Source organism: Dendropsophus ebraccatus, unplaced genomic scaffold (assembly GCF_027789765.1).
Source record: "Dendropsophus ebraccatus isolate aDenEbr1 unplaced genomic scaffold, aDenEbr1.pat pat_scaffold_641_ctg1, whole genome shotgun sequence".
NCBI classification, from domain to species: domain Eukaryota; kingdom Metazoa; phylum Chordata; class Amphibia; order Anura; family Hylidae; genus Dendropsophus; species Dendropsophus ebraccatus.
Window position 1 is genome coordinate 18,930 of NW_027210240.1, and position 16,071 is coordinate 35,000.

The 16,071-nt window shown below is 43.8% G+C and overlaps 1 protein-coding gene across 1 annotated transcript in view; it reads right to left on the bottom strand.

Moving 5' to 3' along the window:
• The window catches only part of LOC138778119 (gamma-butyrobetaine dioxygenase-like), a gene marked incomplete at its 3' end in the record, with an annotated part of 76,740 nt that overhangs the window by 18,925 nt on the left and 41,744 nt on the right, over positions 1-16,071 (bottom strand). The window contains exon 4 of the mRNA XM_069956375.1: positions 14,495-14,693. Within this exon, the coding sequence (XP_069812476.1) occupies positions 14,495-14,693 (199 nt within the window). The remainder of the gene's footprint in view (positions 1-14,494; positions 14,694-16,071) is intronic.

Below are 16,071 nucleotides of genomic sequence, written 5' to 3' on the forward strand. Positions count from 1 at the left end.
CTGATCTACCTAGTATGAGAGAACTGATTTGCATGCCACTTTTCCATAGTACATGGCTTGAAAATAACTCTAACTAAACAGTTCTTCAATGAGAATTGATACCCCCCCCCGCATAAAATCTGATGGGAGATTTCTAAGAAAACAACTACATGGCAACAACGGCAGTACTTTGTACGGAGTGGAACACTGCCTTATCTGCTATGGGATCCTGGCCGGAGCATATACACATAGTATACGCTGTGGCCAGGATCCCATACTGACCCAAGAACTGACATGTTAGTTTTCTGCGCCCGCAATTCAGGACGCAGAAAGACCTGTCAGTTCACACAATGAAGCGAGAGGCTCCGGCCGCAAGCTTCATTGTGTGCTGTGTGAAGTTCTGTTGCGGGTGCACGCTGATGCGCCCGCATCAGAACACTGCGGCCGGAAAGATCATCCGGCCGGTACTGCAGAGACAGGCCGTTCCGTGAACTGGCCGGTTCACGGAACGGCCGGAACAATCTGTAGTGTGAACATAGCCTTAGGTTCGATCAATAACAACTATATCAAAACAACTATTAGGTGACATTTAAGAGGTGTATTAAGCTATATGCAATGACAAATTGTCATAGTCTGGAGAGAAGTTGGCCATGTTTGAAATTTCTGGCTATTAGCAAGAAGAGCTTTTTGGAAATAAAACATGTATAGCCAGTATGATCCAATGGAAAGGTGAAGTCCACAGCTCCTTTAAAACGTAGCAATCTTTATTGTATATATACGTTTTAAAAGATTACTACGTTTTAAAGGAGCTGTGGACTTCACCTTTCCATTGGATCCTATACGAGTTACGGCTCGCAATACCCTGTTTACACGGGCTCATATCTATGGGTCACTTGATTTGCACTATGGACGCTACAGCGAGATGGTGAGCTGACATCTCTTCCTGTTTGATAGCCAGTATGAACATGATTGACAAGAAGTAAGAACACAAAAACAGCTATCTACAAATGGGCGACTCTTCTTTTGGAGGAGACTCTGGTTTGGCTAGTATAAATCTGTAGACCTAAGAGACTGCACTTCAAATATCAATGAGAATTTGCAATCACTTCACAGTCACTAATATTACAAAAGGCTTTTTAGACTTGGAACGTGCATAGATTTTATGAAGAGTTTCCTTACCATTGAAAAATAGCTTTATTACAATTGCTTAACTGGGAGTACTGGTTTCAATGAAAACAGCCCAAAGAAGAGTATTGCCAGTTATTTCCATCCTATTTCATAACTACTGCGCCAGCACGATATACCGCTGATGATTTTACACAGATTTAGCTTTCAATTACCCTGACTGCTTGTTTAAAAAAACATTCTATTAAAAAATGGGGGATGACATAAATATTGAATACATCTGTGCCTTTGCTCTCAGACGTGAAGTGGCTGTTATGTTATTGGTGCTAATAATAACTAGGTCCGGAGCCCACTTAAAATAGAGAAATATTTTCCTAATTCATTGTAGTCACTCTGGCGGTTGCTATATGTGCATTGCTTTTGTAAAATGGAAAAAGCATGGCAGGTTAGGCAAAGCCTATTCATCAAAACGCAATATTCTCTTCCGTAAAGTGACACAAAATAAAGGCCTTGTCTGCCTTTCTTCTTTACTCAGGCACATGATTATATTGGCGCCATAGAAAGCCTTGCATGTCTGACAAATATCTTAGGCAATGCCTGACAATGTGCTCAGTCACCTGGTACAGGTAGATTAGGATAGTAGCCTCAGTGGGACAGGAGCCGTATAGGCAAAGGGGACCACCATCTCCTATTGTATTTTTATAATTTAATTTAATAATTTAATTTAATTAAAAAAATGTCCAAAAATCTATGATGACTATTATCATAGAATATCTTAAAGGGGTCAGCACTCTGTTTTCCTGTTTTGTCTTTAAGCTGCAAATAATAATAATAATAATAATAATAATAATAACTAGAAAATGTACCCGGCGCTGCCCGGGTATAAAGTGTCAGTGTGTTAATTAGATTTGTTCTAAGGTGCCCAGGAGGCCAAGCTAAAGGTATTGTTTCATCTGAGTTAATCAGTGGAATTAGTGTATACCTGTAGTGCATAGTTGGAAGGGTTCTGTATACCCACAATGTATAGTTTTTAGGGGTCTCGCATATCTGTAGTGCATAGTTGGGGGGGCTGTATACCTATAGTGTATAGTTGAGGGAGGTCCTGTATACCTGCAGTGTACAGTTGGTGAAGGTCCTGTATACCTGTACTGTATAGTTTGGGGGTCCTGTATACCTGTAGAATATTTGGTGTGAGGGTGCTGTATACCTGTAATGTAAAGTTGGTGGAGGTCTTGTATACCTGTAGTTTATAGTTTGAGGGTCCTGGATACCTGTAGTGTATAATTGGTGGAGGTCTTGTATACCTGTAATATATAGTTCGGGGGTCCTGTATACCTGTAGTAAATAGTTTGAGGGTCCTGTATAACTATAGTATAGAGTTGGTGGAGGTCCTGTATACCTGTAGTGTATAGTTTGGGGTCCTATATACCTGTAGTATATAGCTGGTGGAGTTCCTGTATACCTGTAGTATATTTGAGGTCCTGTATACTTGTAGTATAGAGTTGGTGAAGGTGCTGTATACCTGTATTATAGAGTTGGTGTAGGTCCTGAATACCTGTAGTGTATGGTTTTGAGGTCCTGTATACCTGTAGTGTATAGTTTGGGGTCCTATATACCTGTAGTATATAGTTGGTGGAGTTCCTGTATACCTGTAGTGTATAGTTTGGGGTCCTGTATACCTGTAGTATATAGTTGGTGGAGGTCCTGTATACCTGAAGTATATAGTTGGTGGAGGTCCTGTATACCTGTAGTATATAGTTTTGGGGTCCTGTATACCTGTAGTGTAAAGTTTGGGGTCCTGTATACCTGTAGTATATAGTTTTGTGGAGGTCCCGTGCACTTGTAGTGTATAGTTTTGGGGTCCTGTATACCTGTAGTGTCCTGTATACCTGCAGGGTTGTATTTTCCCGTATGGCAGTGTTATTCAGTTACAGTGTGTCGGTATTGGTCATGTCTGGTATGGGGGTGTTATCCAGTCACAATATGGCGGTATTGGTCAGGTCTGGTGTGGCGGTGTTATCCAGTCACGTTATGGTGGTATTGGTCAGGTCTGGTATAGCGGTGTTATCCAGTCACAGTATGGCAGTATTGGTCAGGTCTGATATGATGGTGTTATCCAGTCACAGTATGGTGGTATTGGTCAGGACTGGTGTGGCGGTGTTACCCAGTCACAGTTTGCCGGTATTGGTCAGGTCTGGTATGGCAGTGTTATCCAGTCACAGTATGGCGGTATTGGTCAGGTCTGGTATGACAGTGTTATCCAGCACAGTATAGCGGTATTGGTCAGGTCTGGTGTGGCGGTGTTATCCATTCACAGTATGGCGGTATTGGTCAGGTCTTATATGACAGTGTTATCCAGTCACAGTATGGCGGTATTGGTCAGGTCTGGTATGACAGTGTTATCCAGTCACAGTATGGCGGTATTGGTCAGGTCTGGTGTGGCAGTGTTATCCAGTCACAGTATGGCGGTATTGGTCAGGTCTGGTGTGGCACTGTTATCCAGTCACAGTATGGCGGTATTGGTCAGGTCTGGTGTGGCGGTGTTACCCAGTCACAGTATGGCGGTATTGGTCAGGTCTGGTATGGAGGTGTTATCCAGTCACAGTATAGCGGTATTGGTCAGGTCTGGTATGGAGTTGTTATCCAGTCACAGTATGGCGGTATTGGTCAGGTCTGGTATGACAGTGTTATCCAGCACAGTATGGCGGTATTGGTCAGGTCTGGTGTAGCAGTGTTACCCAGTCACAGTTTGGTATACCTGTTGTGCCCTGTATATACATGTACTGTATGGATGGAGTAGGGGGTCCTGTATATACATGTACTGTATAGATGGAGTAGGGGGTCCTGTATATATATGTACTGTATAGATGGAGTAGGGGGTCCTGTATATACATGTACTGTATAGATGGAGTAGGGGGTCCTGTATATATATGTACTGTATAGATGGAGTAGGGGGTCCTGTATATACATGTACTGTATAGATGGAGTAGGGGGTCCTGTATATACATGTACTGTATAGATGGAGTAGGAGGTCCTGTATACATGTACTGTATAGATGGAGTAGGGGGTCCTGTATATACATGTACTGTATAGATGGAGTAGGGGGCTCTGTATATACATGTACTGTATAGATGGAGTAGGGGGTCCTGTATATACATGTACTGTATAGATGGAGTAGGGGGCCCTGTATATACATGTACTGTATAGATGGAGTAGGGGGTCCTGTATATACATGTACTGTATAGATGGAGTAGGGGGCCCTGTATATACATGTACTGTATAGATGGAGTAGGGGGCCCTGTATATACATGTACTGTATAGATGGAGTAGGGGGCCCTGTATATACATGTACTGTATAGATGGAGTAGGGGGCCCTGTATATACATGTACTGTATAGATGGAGTAGGGGGCTCTGTATATACATGTACTGTATAGATGGAGTAGGGGGCCCTGTATATACATGTAATGTGTAGTTGGAGAAGGGGGCCCTGTATATATATGTACTGTATAGATGGAGTAGGGGCTCCTGTATATACATGTACTGTATAGATGGAGTAGGGGGTCCTGTATATACATATACTGTATAGATGGAGTAGGGGGTCCTGTATATACATGTACTGTATAGATGGAGTAGGGGGCCCTGTATATACATGTACTGCATAGATGGAGTAGGGGGTCCTGTATACATGTACTGTATAGATGGAGTAGGGGGTCCTGTATATACATGTACTGTATAGATGGAGTAGGGGGTCCTGTATATACATGTACTGTATAGATGGAGTAGGGGGTCCTGTATATACATGTACTGTATAGATGGAGTAGGGGGCCCTGTATATACATGTACTGTATAGATGGAGTAGGGGGTCCTGTATACATGTACTGTATAGATGGAGTAGGGGGCCCTGTATATACATGTACTGTATAGATGGAGTAGGGGGTCCTGTATATACATGTACTGTATGGATGGAGTAGGGGGTCCTGTATATACATGTACTGTATAGATGGAGTAGGGGGTCTACCAGTTATTACTGTGGATGTTGTAAGGCAGCTTCCCTAGCAACCATTGCTCCCTGTGAAAATGAAAGCAGTAATCCTATTGGTTGCTAAGGCTCCAACTGCCTTGTCTGCTGCAGCTAATTATATCACCTGTGTGTGCAGTGAGGAGATTTTCCCATTCATCTCTATGAGGCGCCTCTCTTTCCCCTCCCCCTCCCCTCCTGTACATCTGGCGGGGACGGGAACTTCGCAATAACCTTCCCGGGCACCCAATGTATCTGTGTGCCAAATTTGGGGTCAAACGGTTCAGGCGTTTGGAAGTCTATAGAGGACAGACAGACAGACAGACAGACAGAAGGACAGACAAACAGACAGACAGACTTTGATTTTTATGATATAGATAATATCCCCATAAATGGCTGAAAAGTGGGCATTTCTTTTTTTTTTTGTACCATAATTTCAAACAGACTCTGAGATGGAGGCTCTGAACAGTGCAAAACTAGGGGATAGGTGTTTAATGAGAGGTTTGACTCTGGGACTCGAGCAACTTTGACAATGTGGACATGATTTTCACTGCAGAATAGAGTGGCAGGTCAGCCCAAGTTTCTTTCATTCACTAGGAAGCCACCAGAGTGGTGGCAAGTACAATATTCAGCTATTGCCGCAGATCCACAGAAGATGAATGGAGCAACTGTGTGTACATGTTGATTCACTGCCACAAGTGGGCAGAGTTGTAACCATGTTCTTAAAGGGGTAGTTCACCCAAATTTTTTTTCTTTCAAATCAACTGCTGCCATGAAGTGCCAGAGATTTGTAATTTACTTCTATTAAAAAATCTCAAGCCTTCCAGTACTTATCAGCTGCTGTATGCCCAACAGGAAGTTGTATTATTTCCAGTCTGGAGAGCAGGAGAGGTTTTCTATGGGGATTTGCTACTGCTCTGGACAGTTCCTGACATGGACAAAGGAGGCAACAGAGAGCACTTTGTCAGACAGGAAAGAAAACACCACTTCCTGCTGAACACACAGCAGCTGATAAGTACTGTAAGACTTAAGATTTTTTAATAGAAGTGAATTACAAATCTCTGGCACTTCATGGCACCAGTTGATTTGAAAGAAATTTTTTTTTGGGTGGACTACCCCTTTAAAAGAGTTATCGGTTGGCCCCACCCACACCACCAGACACGTATCTCCTATCCTGTGAATAGGGGGATAGTCTGTATTTCTGAAATACTTAGAATTTTTATTTTCCTTATTTTTATCTCTGAAAGGCCCACTGTCCAGCCATGGTAAGAGAAGGCGTGAGAAGGCCTCCTTGTTTAGTGTGTAGTTACAGAATCAAATCCTGTCTGACTTTATTATATTATTTTACTTGTATATAATTATTTCCTTTTATTATTATTATATTTACTTTTATTTTTCCCCTTTATCCCCCACTTACTTCATCCCTTCTTGCTTCCACTTTCTTTTTTCTAAGTCCCCTACTCCCCCCCCCCCTTTTTTGACCCAGGCACGTGTTAGATTACCTAGTGCTGTCATGTTTTCATCTGACTGCCACTTTCATCTGTTACATGTTGTGTTCTGAATTGTACAATGCTTTTCTTTCTGTTCTACCACCATGTTTACACATACATAGTTATTACTGATTTCAAGAGTTATTTCCCTGGTGCATTTTTTTTTGTATATTTGAGAAACTTTAATAAACATCAGATTACACATAAATATTTCTCACCCTGGTTAGCATGCAATTCCACTAGGAAATAGCTCTATAAAGACATTTACAATGATAGGAGAAGCTTTAAGGCTACCTTCAGATATACATTTGTATTAATAAGTATATTTTCTTTGGTCTTTTACAGTGCGGGGTAACAGTAAGTTGCAGTAATAGTGCCAGAATGAACACATAATGGCACCCAACTGAAAGTGTTACCTAGTGCCTATGCAGTAGTTGGGACAAGGCTGTGGGCATTCATAAATGGCGCAGGTCTTTGGCCCCTTTGACCATTATACAATCCAGTCTTGGCTATAATCATAACACAGAAGAATATGCAGCGTAAACTCTTAAAGTATGTGTACATCTATACTGACACTATGTTCATAGTGAATCTCAACACAGTAGGATCCCAGCACTACACAGATACACAATAACTCCGATCCGGACACCAGCACAGGAACCTTGGAAGTGACCGGCGTTGCTCACCAACAGTAACATCAGTCAGTCAAATAGTTCACCTAGAGAAAGGTGGCACTCACTGGACTTATTACTTTTAAATATCAGCTTTATTCCATTAAAAATGGGGTCTTGGATACTGACACCTTTCTCTAAGTGAACTATGTTCATAGTATACATTGCCAAATGGTGGAACAATATGCTGGTGTAGATCAAGGGTCACATGAGTTCAGTGGACTGAATGTGCTCTAATAGTTACTGTGCTCAGTGCATTTTAAAGCATTTATTTTATTATTTTTTTTTTTTGCAGTACTAAGGCCTCCTGTGCTTATTAGTTTCACAAGAAGCTGTATACTCTAAAGGCCCTATTCCAAGGAACGATTATCGTCCGTATTAGGCCAATATCGGCTGCTACAGACGATAATCGTCCCGTGGAATAGAGTGCAACGATCAGCCGACATCGTTCATGTCGGCTGATCGTTGCAGTCGCTTGTTTTTCAACATGTTGAAAAACAAGCGACTGATATAGCAGCGATCTGCTGCCATCTCTCCGTTGAATAGGAGCATCGGCAGCAGACGCTGCTGTATCCTATGGGCTGCCCGGACGATCAACGATCCTCCGAGCAGCCCCCCCGCACTTACCCACTCGCTGCCGCCGCGCCGAATAGCGGCGGCAGCGAGCAGGGAACAAGGAGCAAACGAGCGCTGAGAGCGCTCGTTTGCTCCTCTAAACGACCCGTGTAATAGGCCCTTTAGGAATGGACAGTGCATGCAGTAGTCACTTCTAGACCATATTAGGTGTATTAAACCCAATTCACTGGGATTAATCAGCTTCCAGTGTATCTGATGCACAAATTCAGTTTTCTTATTAAGCTTTCTGTTTTCTCAGAATGTCTAGTAAAATATAGCAATGTGTATATTCCTATGCATGTATGATCTATGCTCTTTAGTTATTTTATTCTCTTTTCCCAGCGGCTGCAGAAGCTTAGGATAAAGGACTCCCCGATGAAATATCTTATACGTTTATATCCTGTTTGCTGCATTCCTGTGCCAAGCATGGTGCAATATTCTCACTGTTCCAGGGTTATTTTAATTATTCATTTCCACCTCATTAACTTCCTCACAAGGGTATCGGTCTGAATAAAGCCCAATCTGGCAGGTTGTGCAGATGACTCATACCATATAACACTAGTTTTCAGGACTCAGCGGTTTGCAATTTATGGCAGGGCTACGCTAAAATATTTTAAATAGGACTAGCTTTATACAAAGAAAAGAACCTTTGTGCTACTCATACGGATAATAAAGTAAGATAAAAGAATTTTCTGATCCCCTCGCTGTTTGCACATGCCAACATTTAACACAAGTCTTCACTTTTGTGGATATTCACAGGATTAGGCTGGGTTCACACACAGTATATTTCAGTCAGTATTTGGTCAGTATTTTGCAACCTCAACCAGAAGTGGATTGAAAACATAGAAAGGCTCTGTTCACACAATGTTGAAATTGAGTGGATGGCTGTCATTTAATGGCAAATATTTGCTGTTATTTAAAAACAATGGCTGTTGTAATGAAATAATGGCAGTTATTTACTGTTATATGGCGGCCATCCACTCAATTTTAACATTGTGTGAACAGAGCCTTTCTGTGTTTTCAAGGGAACTCTATGATGCGCGCGCTGCCAGGGATAGGACGCGACACCCCCGGCAGCATGATCCGGGGGCAGACGGAGGCTAAAGAAGGAGAGGATTGCCAGGGGAGCACCTTGTTAGGTGAGTTGTGTGTGTGTGTTTTTATTTTTTATTTGTTTCCATGGAGGAAAGAGGGGGCCATCTATAGGAGGGAGGGGGCCATTTATAAGGGGGGGGGAGAGAGGTGGCCATCTATAAAGGGGGGCAAGAGAGTTGGCCATTTATAAAGGGGGGAGAGAGGGGACCATCTATAAGGGGGGACCATCTATAGGAGAGAGGGGGCAATTTATAAATGGGGGGAGAGGTGGCCATCTATAAAGGGGGGCAAGAGAGGGGACCATCTATAGGGGGGGGGGGTAAGAGGGGACCATCTATAAGGGGGGAGACGGGACCATCTATAGGAGAGAGGGGGAGAGGGGGCCATTTATAAAGGGGGAAGAGAGGGGACCATCTATAAGGGGGGGAGAGGGGACCATTTATAAGGGGGGAGAGGGGACCATCTATAAGGGGGGGGGTAAGAGGGGACCATCTATAGGGGTAGGGGACCATCTATATAAGGAGGGGGGAGAGGGGGCCATCTATAAGGGAGGGAGGGGCAATCTATAGCAGAGGGGGCCATCTATAAGGGGCCATCTATAGGAGAGGGGGCTATCTATAGGAGGGTGGGAGAGGGGGCCATCTATAGGAGAGGGGGCTATCTATGGCGGGGGCAATCTATGAGGGCGGAAGGGGCCATCTATAAGGGGGGCAACATAGGGGGAGAGTGGGCCATCTATAAGGGGGATACACAGAGGGGGACCATCTATAAGGAGTCTACATATAGGGGGGCATACACTATAAGGGGGTCACATAGAGTCAGCCTACCCACTAAATGAGGGCATAAAGCGGCCAATACAAATGTGCAGTGTGTAGAAAGATGAGGATGGTTCCAGAACGAGGAGCCTAATATGTCTGTCTGGCAGATTCAGTGGATTCGTGGCTCGATGAAGTTCTTATGATGGCCCAGGATGGATGGAGAAGATGATGAAAAGGGAAGAACTCCAATCAGAGAAGACGCCCTCTGTGAGTCACCTGGTGTAACTGCATTGTGATGTATATGGTGTACAGAACCTGTGTGGAGCTGCGTCCACCTCTATATGACTGGATGCGGTGATACGTGTACAGTGGATGTTATTCAGTAGCAGCGGTGGTGTTAGTCAGTAGCAGCGGTGGTGTTAGTATGTGGTGGTATTAGTAGCAGCGGTGGTGTTAGTCAGTATGTGGTGGTATTAATCAGTAGCAGCGGTGGTGTTAGTATGTGGTGGTATTAGTCAGTATGTGGCGGTGTTAGTCAGTATGTGGTGGTGTTAGTCAGTATGTGGTGGTGTTAGTCAGTAGCTGCGGAGGTGTTAGTATGTGGTGGTATTAGTCAGTAGCAGCGGTGGTGTTAGTCAGTAGCAGCGGTAGTGTTAGTATGTGGTGGAAATATTTGTTACTTGCTATCTGCTACTGTGTTTTATTGGTCTTAGTATACAGGATCTGGTCAGTAACAATATGGTGGTGATGGTTGTGGTGTGGCGGTAATATTTCCTTTCTATATACTGGTAATATTGGTCTCAGTATACAGGATTTGGTCAGTAACAGTATGGGGGTAATATGTATGGTGATAATATTTTCTCTTCCTATATGCTGGTGTTATTGGTAATATCTTGGTGTGTGTGTGTATATATACATATATATATATATATATATATATATATATACCAATAGGATCACTTGGTCGTGAAAGGAGGGGGGGGGGAAGTTGACCTCTCGCACCAGGGCCCAGGAGTCATTAGCTATGCCCCTGAGCGCAATCATTCTCTACTTAAGACTATAAGAAAAAACTGAAAATTGACGGTTAGTGTTAAAGGTGCTTTTAAAAATGAAAATACATGGCTGCTTTCTTTTACAAACAGCACTATACCACTATTGCGGTTGTGTTACTGGGGCTGGTCCTATGTTACAACTGGATTTATCAGAAAGAAAGTCTAGTGGCACTCACCATATTTTGACAATCTTTATTGGGTGCATAAAAATGAGACGCAGGACTCGCCAGCTGATATGTCTGAATATGGTATGTGCCGCTGGACTTTCTTTTAGATATATCCGAATGATACACTTTCTGTTGAAGTTGAGCACCACCTAGGACGATCTCTGGATGGCTGACAGTGACTGCTGAGAGACATATACAGAGATCTCTATAGCTGGAGTAGTGCTGGTACATGAGTTCTATTGCCCTATGTTACAGCAGCCACATGTGGTTTAAATCAGGCCTACATGCAGTGGCCCATAGCAACATCAGCAACAAAATAAAAAACAAAACAAAAGTCTGTTTCTAAATATTTCAAATTTAAATCTGTTAAAATCTAATAAAAATTTGAATCCAAAACAAAACAAGAAAACTGCTTATTAACCTCCTCCCTCCGCTCCACAGTTAATTAACGCCGCTGCAGCCTATGCCTGATGCTGCAGCAACATTAATTTACACTGCAAGATGACACAGCGTAGAAGCTGCGCCTGTGTCATCCGCGGCGGGTCCTGGCTATCAGTGATAGCCGGGGACCCGCCGCAACTCTCAGCACTGAGAGTTAACCCTATAGATACTGCGGTCTACAGAGGGAGAATTCTCTGCCAGTGTCCATCGGGGCTCTGCAAAGTAATCGCAGAGCTCCGATGATAGCCATGGAAGCCGGAAGCCTGGTTTCCTGGCTATGGGGGCCAGCGCGGAAAGGGAAGGAGGAAAGGCAGGGTGCGCGCGCGCGGCCGTGAGCTCTGTCCCCTCCCCTCACTGCCCTACCTCTGTCACAAGATTGTAACAGCAGCAGGGGACAGAGAGGAGGGGGCAGACACAGGGACATCAGCTTATGAGATCATTATGATCCCATAAGCTGATATCCTAAAAGGACCTTGGCATTAAGGCATAAGCGAATGAGAAGTCATAGCTACGGAGGTCAGCGCGGGAAAAGAAGGAGGAAAGGCAGGGTGCGTGCCGGGCGCGCGGCCGGGAGCTCTGTCCCCTCCCCTCACTCCCCTGCCGCTGTCACAAGATTGTAACAGCAGCAGGGGACAGAGAGGAGGGGGCAGACACAGGGACATCAGCTTATGGGATCATTATGATACCATAAGCTGATATCCTAAAAGGACCTGGGCATTGAGGCATAAGCGAATGAGAAGTCATAGCTGTCAGATGTTCAAGTATTGAAAAAAAAAAAGAGAATGTATCTGGTCAAGAAGAGGGAAAACTGAACAGCGGAGATTAGTGAAGCTATGGTAACCTTTGCCAAAACTTAATCTAACAGATCGGCCATTAGTTAGTTTAGTCTGGCCAAATTTATGCTCTAATTGCCTAGAAAAGTCCAGGATGAGGTCTTCCAGCACTGTATCTGTCTTTAACAGGTAACAGGAGAACTTCGGTGGTGGAAATAATCTGGTCAGACTAAACTAATCAATGGCTAATCTTTAGATGTGGTTTTGGCTCAGTTGCACAGTTTAACATTTTGGTCTAAAAGTGGTTAAAACAGAGAAGAAAGCATACTATTGCTTAAAAGATCATAGGAGGCATGGAGCGGTGATGCAATGCTGTTAATGAAGGCGGTCACAGACATTACAGACTGATAATTAAATAATAGAAGGCTAAGGCTCCCATACACCTTCAATAACTAACAGCGAACAATCACCCGGCCGTCAATTTTATCTCCTGCAAAATACAGCATACGATCCCTCTCTGCAGCCCCCAAATAGTATAAACACCCCTGTGCACCCCCTATATAGTATCAGGCCCTCCTCTTCAGCCCTCATGTAGTACCACTTGGCATCAGCCCTACTACCCTGACAGTCTCCAGATATGGTATTAGCCCCACCTCCGCAGCCCCATATAATCCATGTAATATTGGTCCCCCCTCCTCCGCAAGCCTCATATAGTTTGTTACCTATTCTACAGCCCCCATATAGTATTAATCTCTCCCCTGTTGCCCCATATTGAGTCAGTTTCTCCCCATGCAGTTTCCGTATAGTATCAGTCTTTCCCCATTAGCCCCCACATAGTATCGGTTCCCCTATCCCTCTGAAACACCAATATAGTATTGATTTTTCCTTGCAGACCTCAATTAGTATCAACCCCCTCCAGCAGTCTCCATTTATTATCAGCCCCCCTTACAGTCCCCATTTAGTATCAGCCCCCTCCTGCAGCTTCCCATTTAGTATCAGGCCCCTCCTGCAGTACCTATTTAGTATCAACCCCCTCCTGCAGTCCCCATTTATTATCATCCCCTTCTGCAGTTCCAATTTCATAACAGCTCCCTCCTTCAGTCTCCATCTAGTTTAACCCCTCCTCCAGTCTCACTTTAGTGTCACTTCCCGTCTTGCAGCCCCATCAGTCCCATTTAATCAGTCCCCCCACCCCTCTGCAGTTCTCATATAGAAAGCCTCCCTAGTTTCCTTCTTGCAGCCCCCCTTTAATGTATCAGACACCTCCCCCCATTCCCTTGAAGCCCCCCATATAATATCAGCCCCGTGAAAAAAAACAAAAACAAAATATAATAATATTAGCTTTTGCAGTCTCCTGGCTCCTCCAGCGTCCCGTCCCCTGCTCTCTTCCTCTCCCCTCTGACATGCAGCGACGTCTGTCACGGCCGCGGCGGCGTCCCGTGTTCCGGGCCGCCGCCACGACCTCCTCCGCCGCCGGACCTACCTGGTCCCAAGTCCTTGTTCCTGATTCCTATCCGCTACCTGGTCCCAAGTCCTTGTTCCTGATTCCTATCCGCTACCTGGTCCCTAGTCCTTGTTCCTGGTTCCTGCTCCCCTGTCACTTCTTTGCTCCTGTGTTCAGACTGTCACCTGCGGTTACGCCTTCAGACCTCTGCCAGCACTATCTCCTGCCTACTGCTCCTGCCACGCCTCGCCTGCCGTCACTAGCAACCAAGCCAGGGGTAGCGACCTGGGGGTCGCCTGCCGCAGCAAGTCCATCCCGCCTTGCGGCGGGCTCTGGTGAAAACCAGCGGCCCCTTAGACTCCGCTCCCTGGTGAGGTTAGTGCCATCGCTGGTGACGGTCCAGTGGATCCACTACTCCAGGCATTACAACGTCACATTGAAGCTGAGACACTGAGCGGTAAAAGGCACTGAATTTACCCTTGTAATGCAGTTAAATAATTAGAATAACACTCAGCATGACCTTGAGACAAAGGATGAACCCCTTTGATGTTACAATCCTTCATTTGTTTTTCTGCGTATAAATTCCAATGTATTTGTATTCACTGAAATATGTTGGACTGGATGAGCAATGTGTTATTTCATTTCAGAAATGTGAAATATCATCGAAACTCCTCTGTAAACAAACCTAATAAAAATATATTAAGCTCTATTTCCAAATCTTCTCCAGGGTTCACTGAATTAGAAATAGTTTTTACAATAAATATTTATCTCAAATACATTTTGGAAAGTTTACTTCAAAGCTAAGATCATTCATCATGTTTAGATTATTTGATAAATACCAATAATAACCTATGTATATACTTACCCATAAAAGGTATGCCTCATGTAACCTATCCTTTTGCCAAGTGTAACAAGCTCCCCCTGCTTCACAGGAGCACCCTCCAATAGGACGATTCCCACTTTCCGCAGGGTACACAGCCACTGGAAAGTCACCTGGTCACAATGCAGGACCTCTTCATATGACATTGTAGGTATTTTCAGTTTACTGCCCCAGTACTGATGTTCTGCAAGAGAATTATTTGGTTAGTTATATGATTACCAGGCATATATTTGTTGGTGTATACAGAATTACAGACAATCAGCGGCACTACAAGTCCCAGCACAGGGCTTTTGGCTTACCTATGACACTGTTTTCAGCCATATGGTGTAAGCGGTGTTCAGCTATCATCAAATTCATATATTCCACCAATAAAGAAAAAACTTCAGCGGCACTCACCATAAAATACACCTTTATTGAAGAATGAACATGCTTTGCATGAACATAGAGGACGCTCCCTCCCGGCCTATCACCATTTTATGCCCTTTGGCGCTTTCTCAAGGCAAGGATTTTTCTTTATTGGTGAAGGATACAAAATTACATATATTTATAAATTAATAGAGTCATTAAACCATTGACTTTGTAGTAGTGCATGTGGGTAAAATTTAGCTATGTGTCAGAAATACTCAGTCCTTGACTTTTAATTTGTCTAGTTATTGTCCTGCAAATGTAGCAAATTCCTATATTCCATGCAAAAGAATGAGGACTCCATTCCTGTTGCTGATGTGTGCCTCTTGTTGGTTAAGCGACTGAAGATCAGCTTTGCAACTGGCGACATTATGGAGACAAAACCTTATCTACTTGTACTGTACGTTGGGTTTGGACGTTTTTACAAGATGGATGATGCCTCTGTTTCCTTCCATTGAGTTGAACATAGAAACTATTTAAACCACATGGAACTGATTGACTTTACAGAACAGAATCTGTAGCTCAGCTCTCAGCTCTGTTCACTCCTGTGTCAAGATGAGCTTCCTTTTTTTTTGGGTAAATAGTATTGCAGATAGACTAGGATCACATTGCTTTTTTGCTGTCTATTTAATTTATATGTTAAAAGGAAAAAAACGGATGCAAAAACGGATGCTGCAAACAGATGCTGCTGTATGCCATACTGCAGAATGCGTTTCTCTTTGACTTACATTATAAAAAAAACACACAAAGAATAAAAACAATAAAAATTCTTTTTGTCTTGCTTACACAAAACTGTTGATGACCATGTTTTTCTGCATTTCAAAATTAGGCTACGTTCACACAGAGCAAAAGGGGCGGATTACGCGAGGAAATATTTCCGCCTGAAATCAACTGACGCTGAATTCCAAGCAGAATATAAGCAGAATGTAAGCAGAATCCCTGCGTATTCCGCTAGGAAAGTGTTCAGCTCGTAATCAGCTCTTGACAAATTCAGCGTGGAATACTCGAGGAATCCGCGCTGAATCCGCATGCATTCAGCGCTGAAATTCAGCGAGTATTTGGCGAGTAAACTAGACTATACCGGAATATATACTAGAATCCTCCTCCCCCCTTTTTTTCCCATTTCCGCGCTGATTCAGCGCGTAATTCCCGCTTGT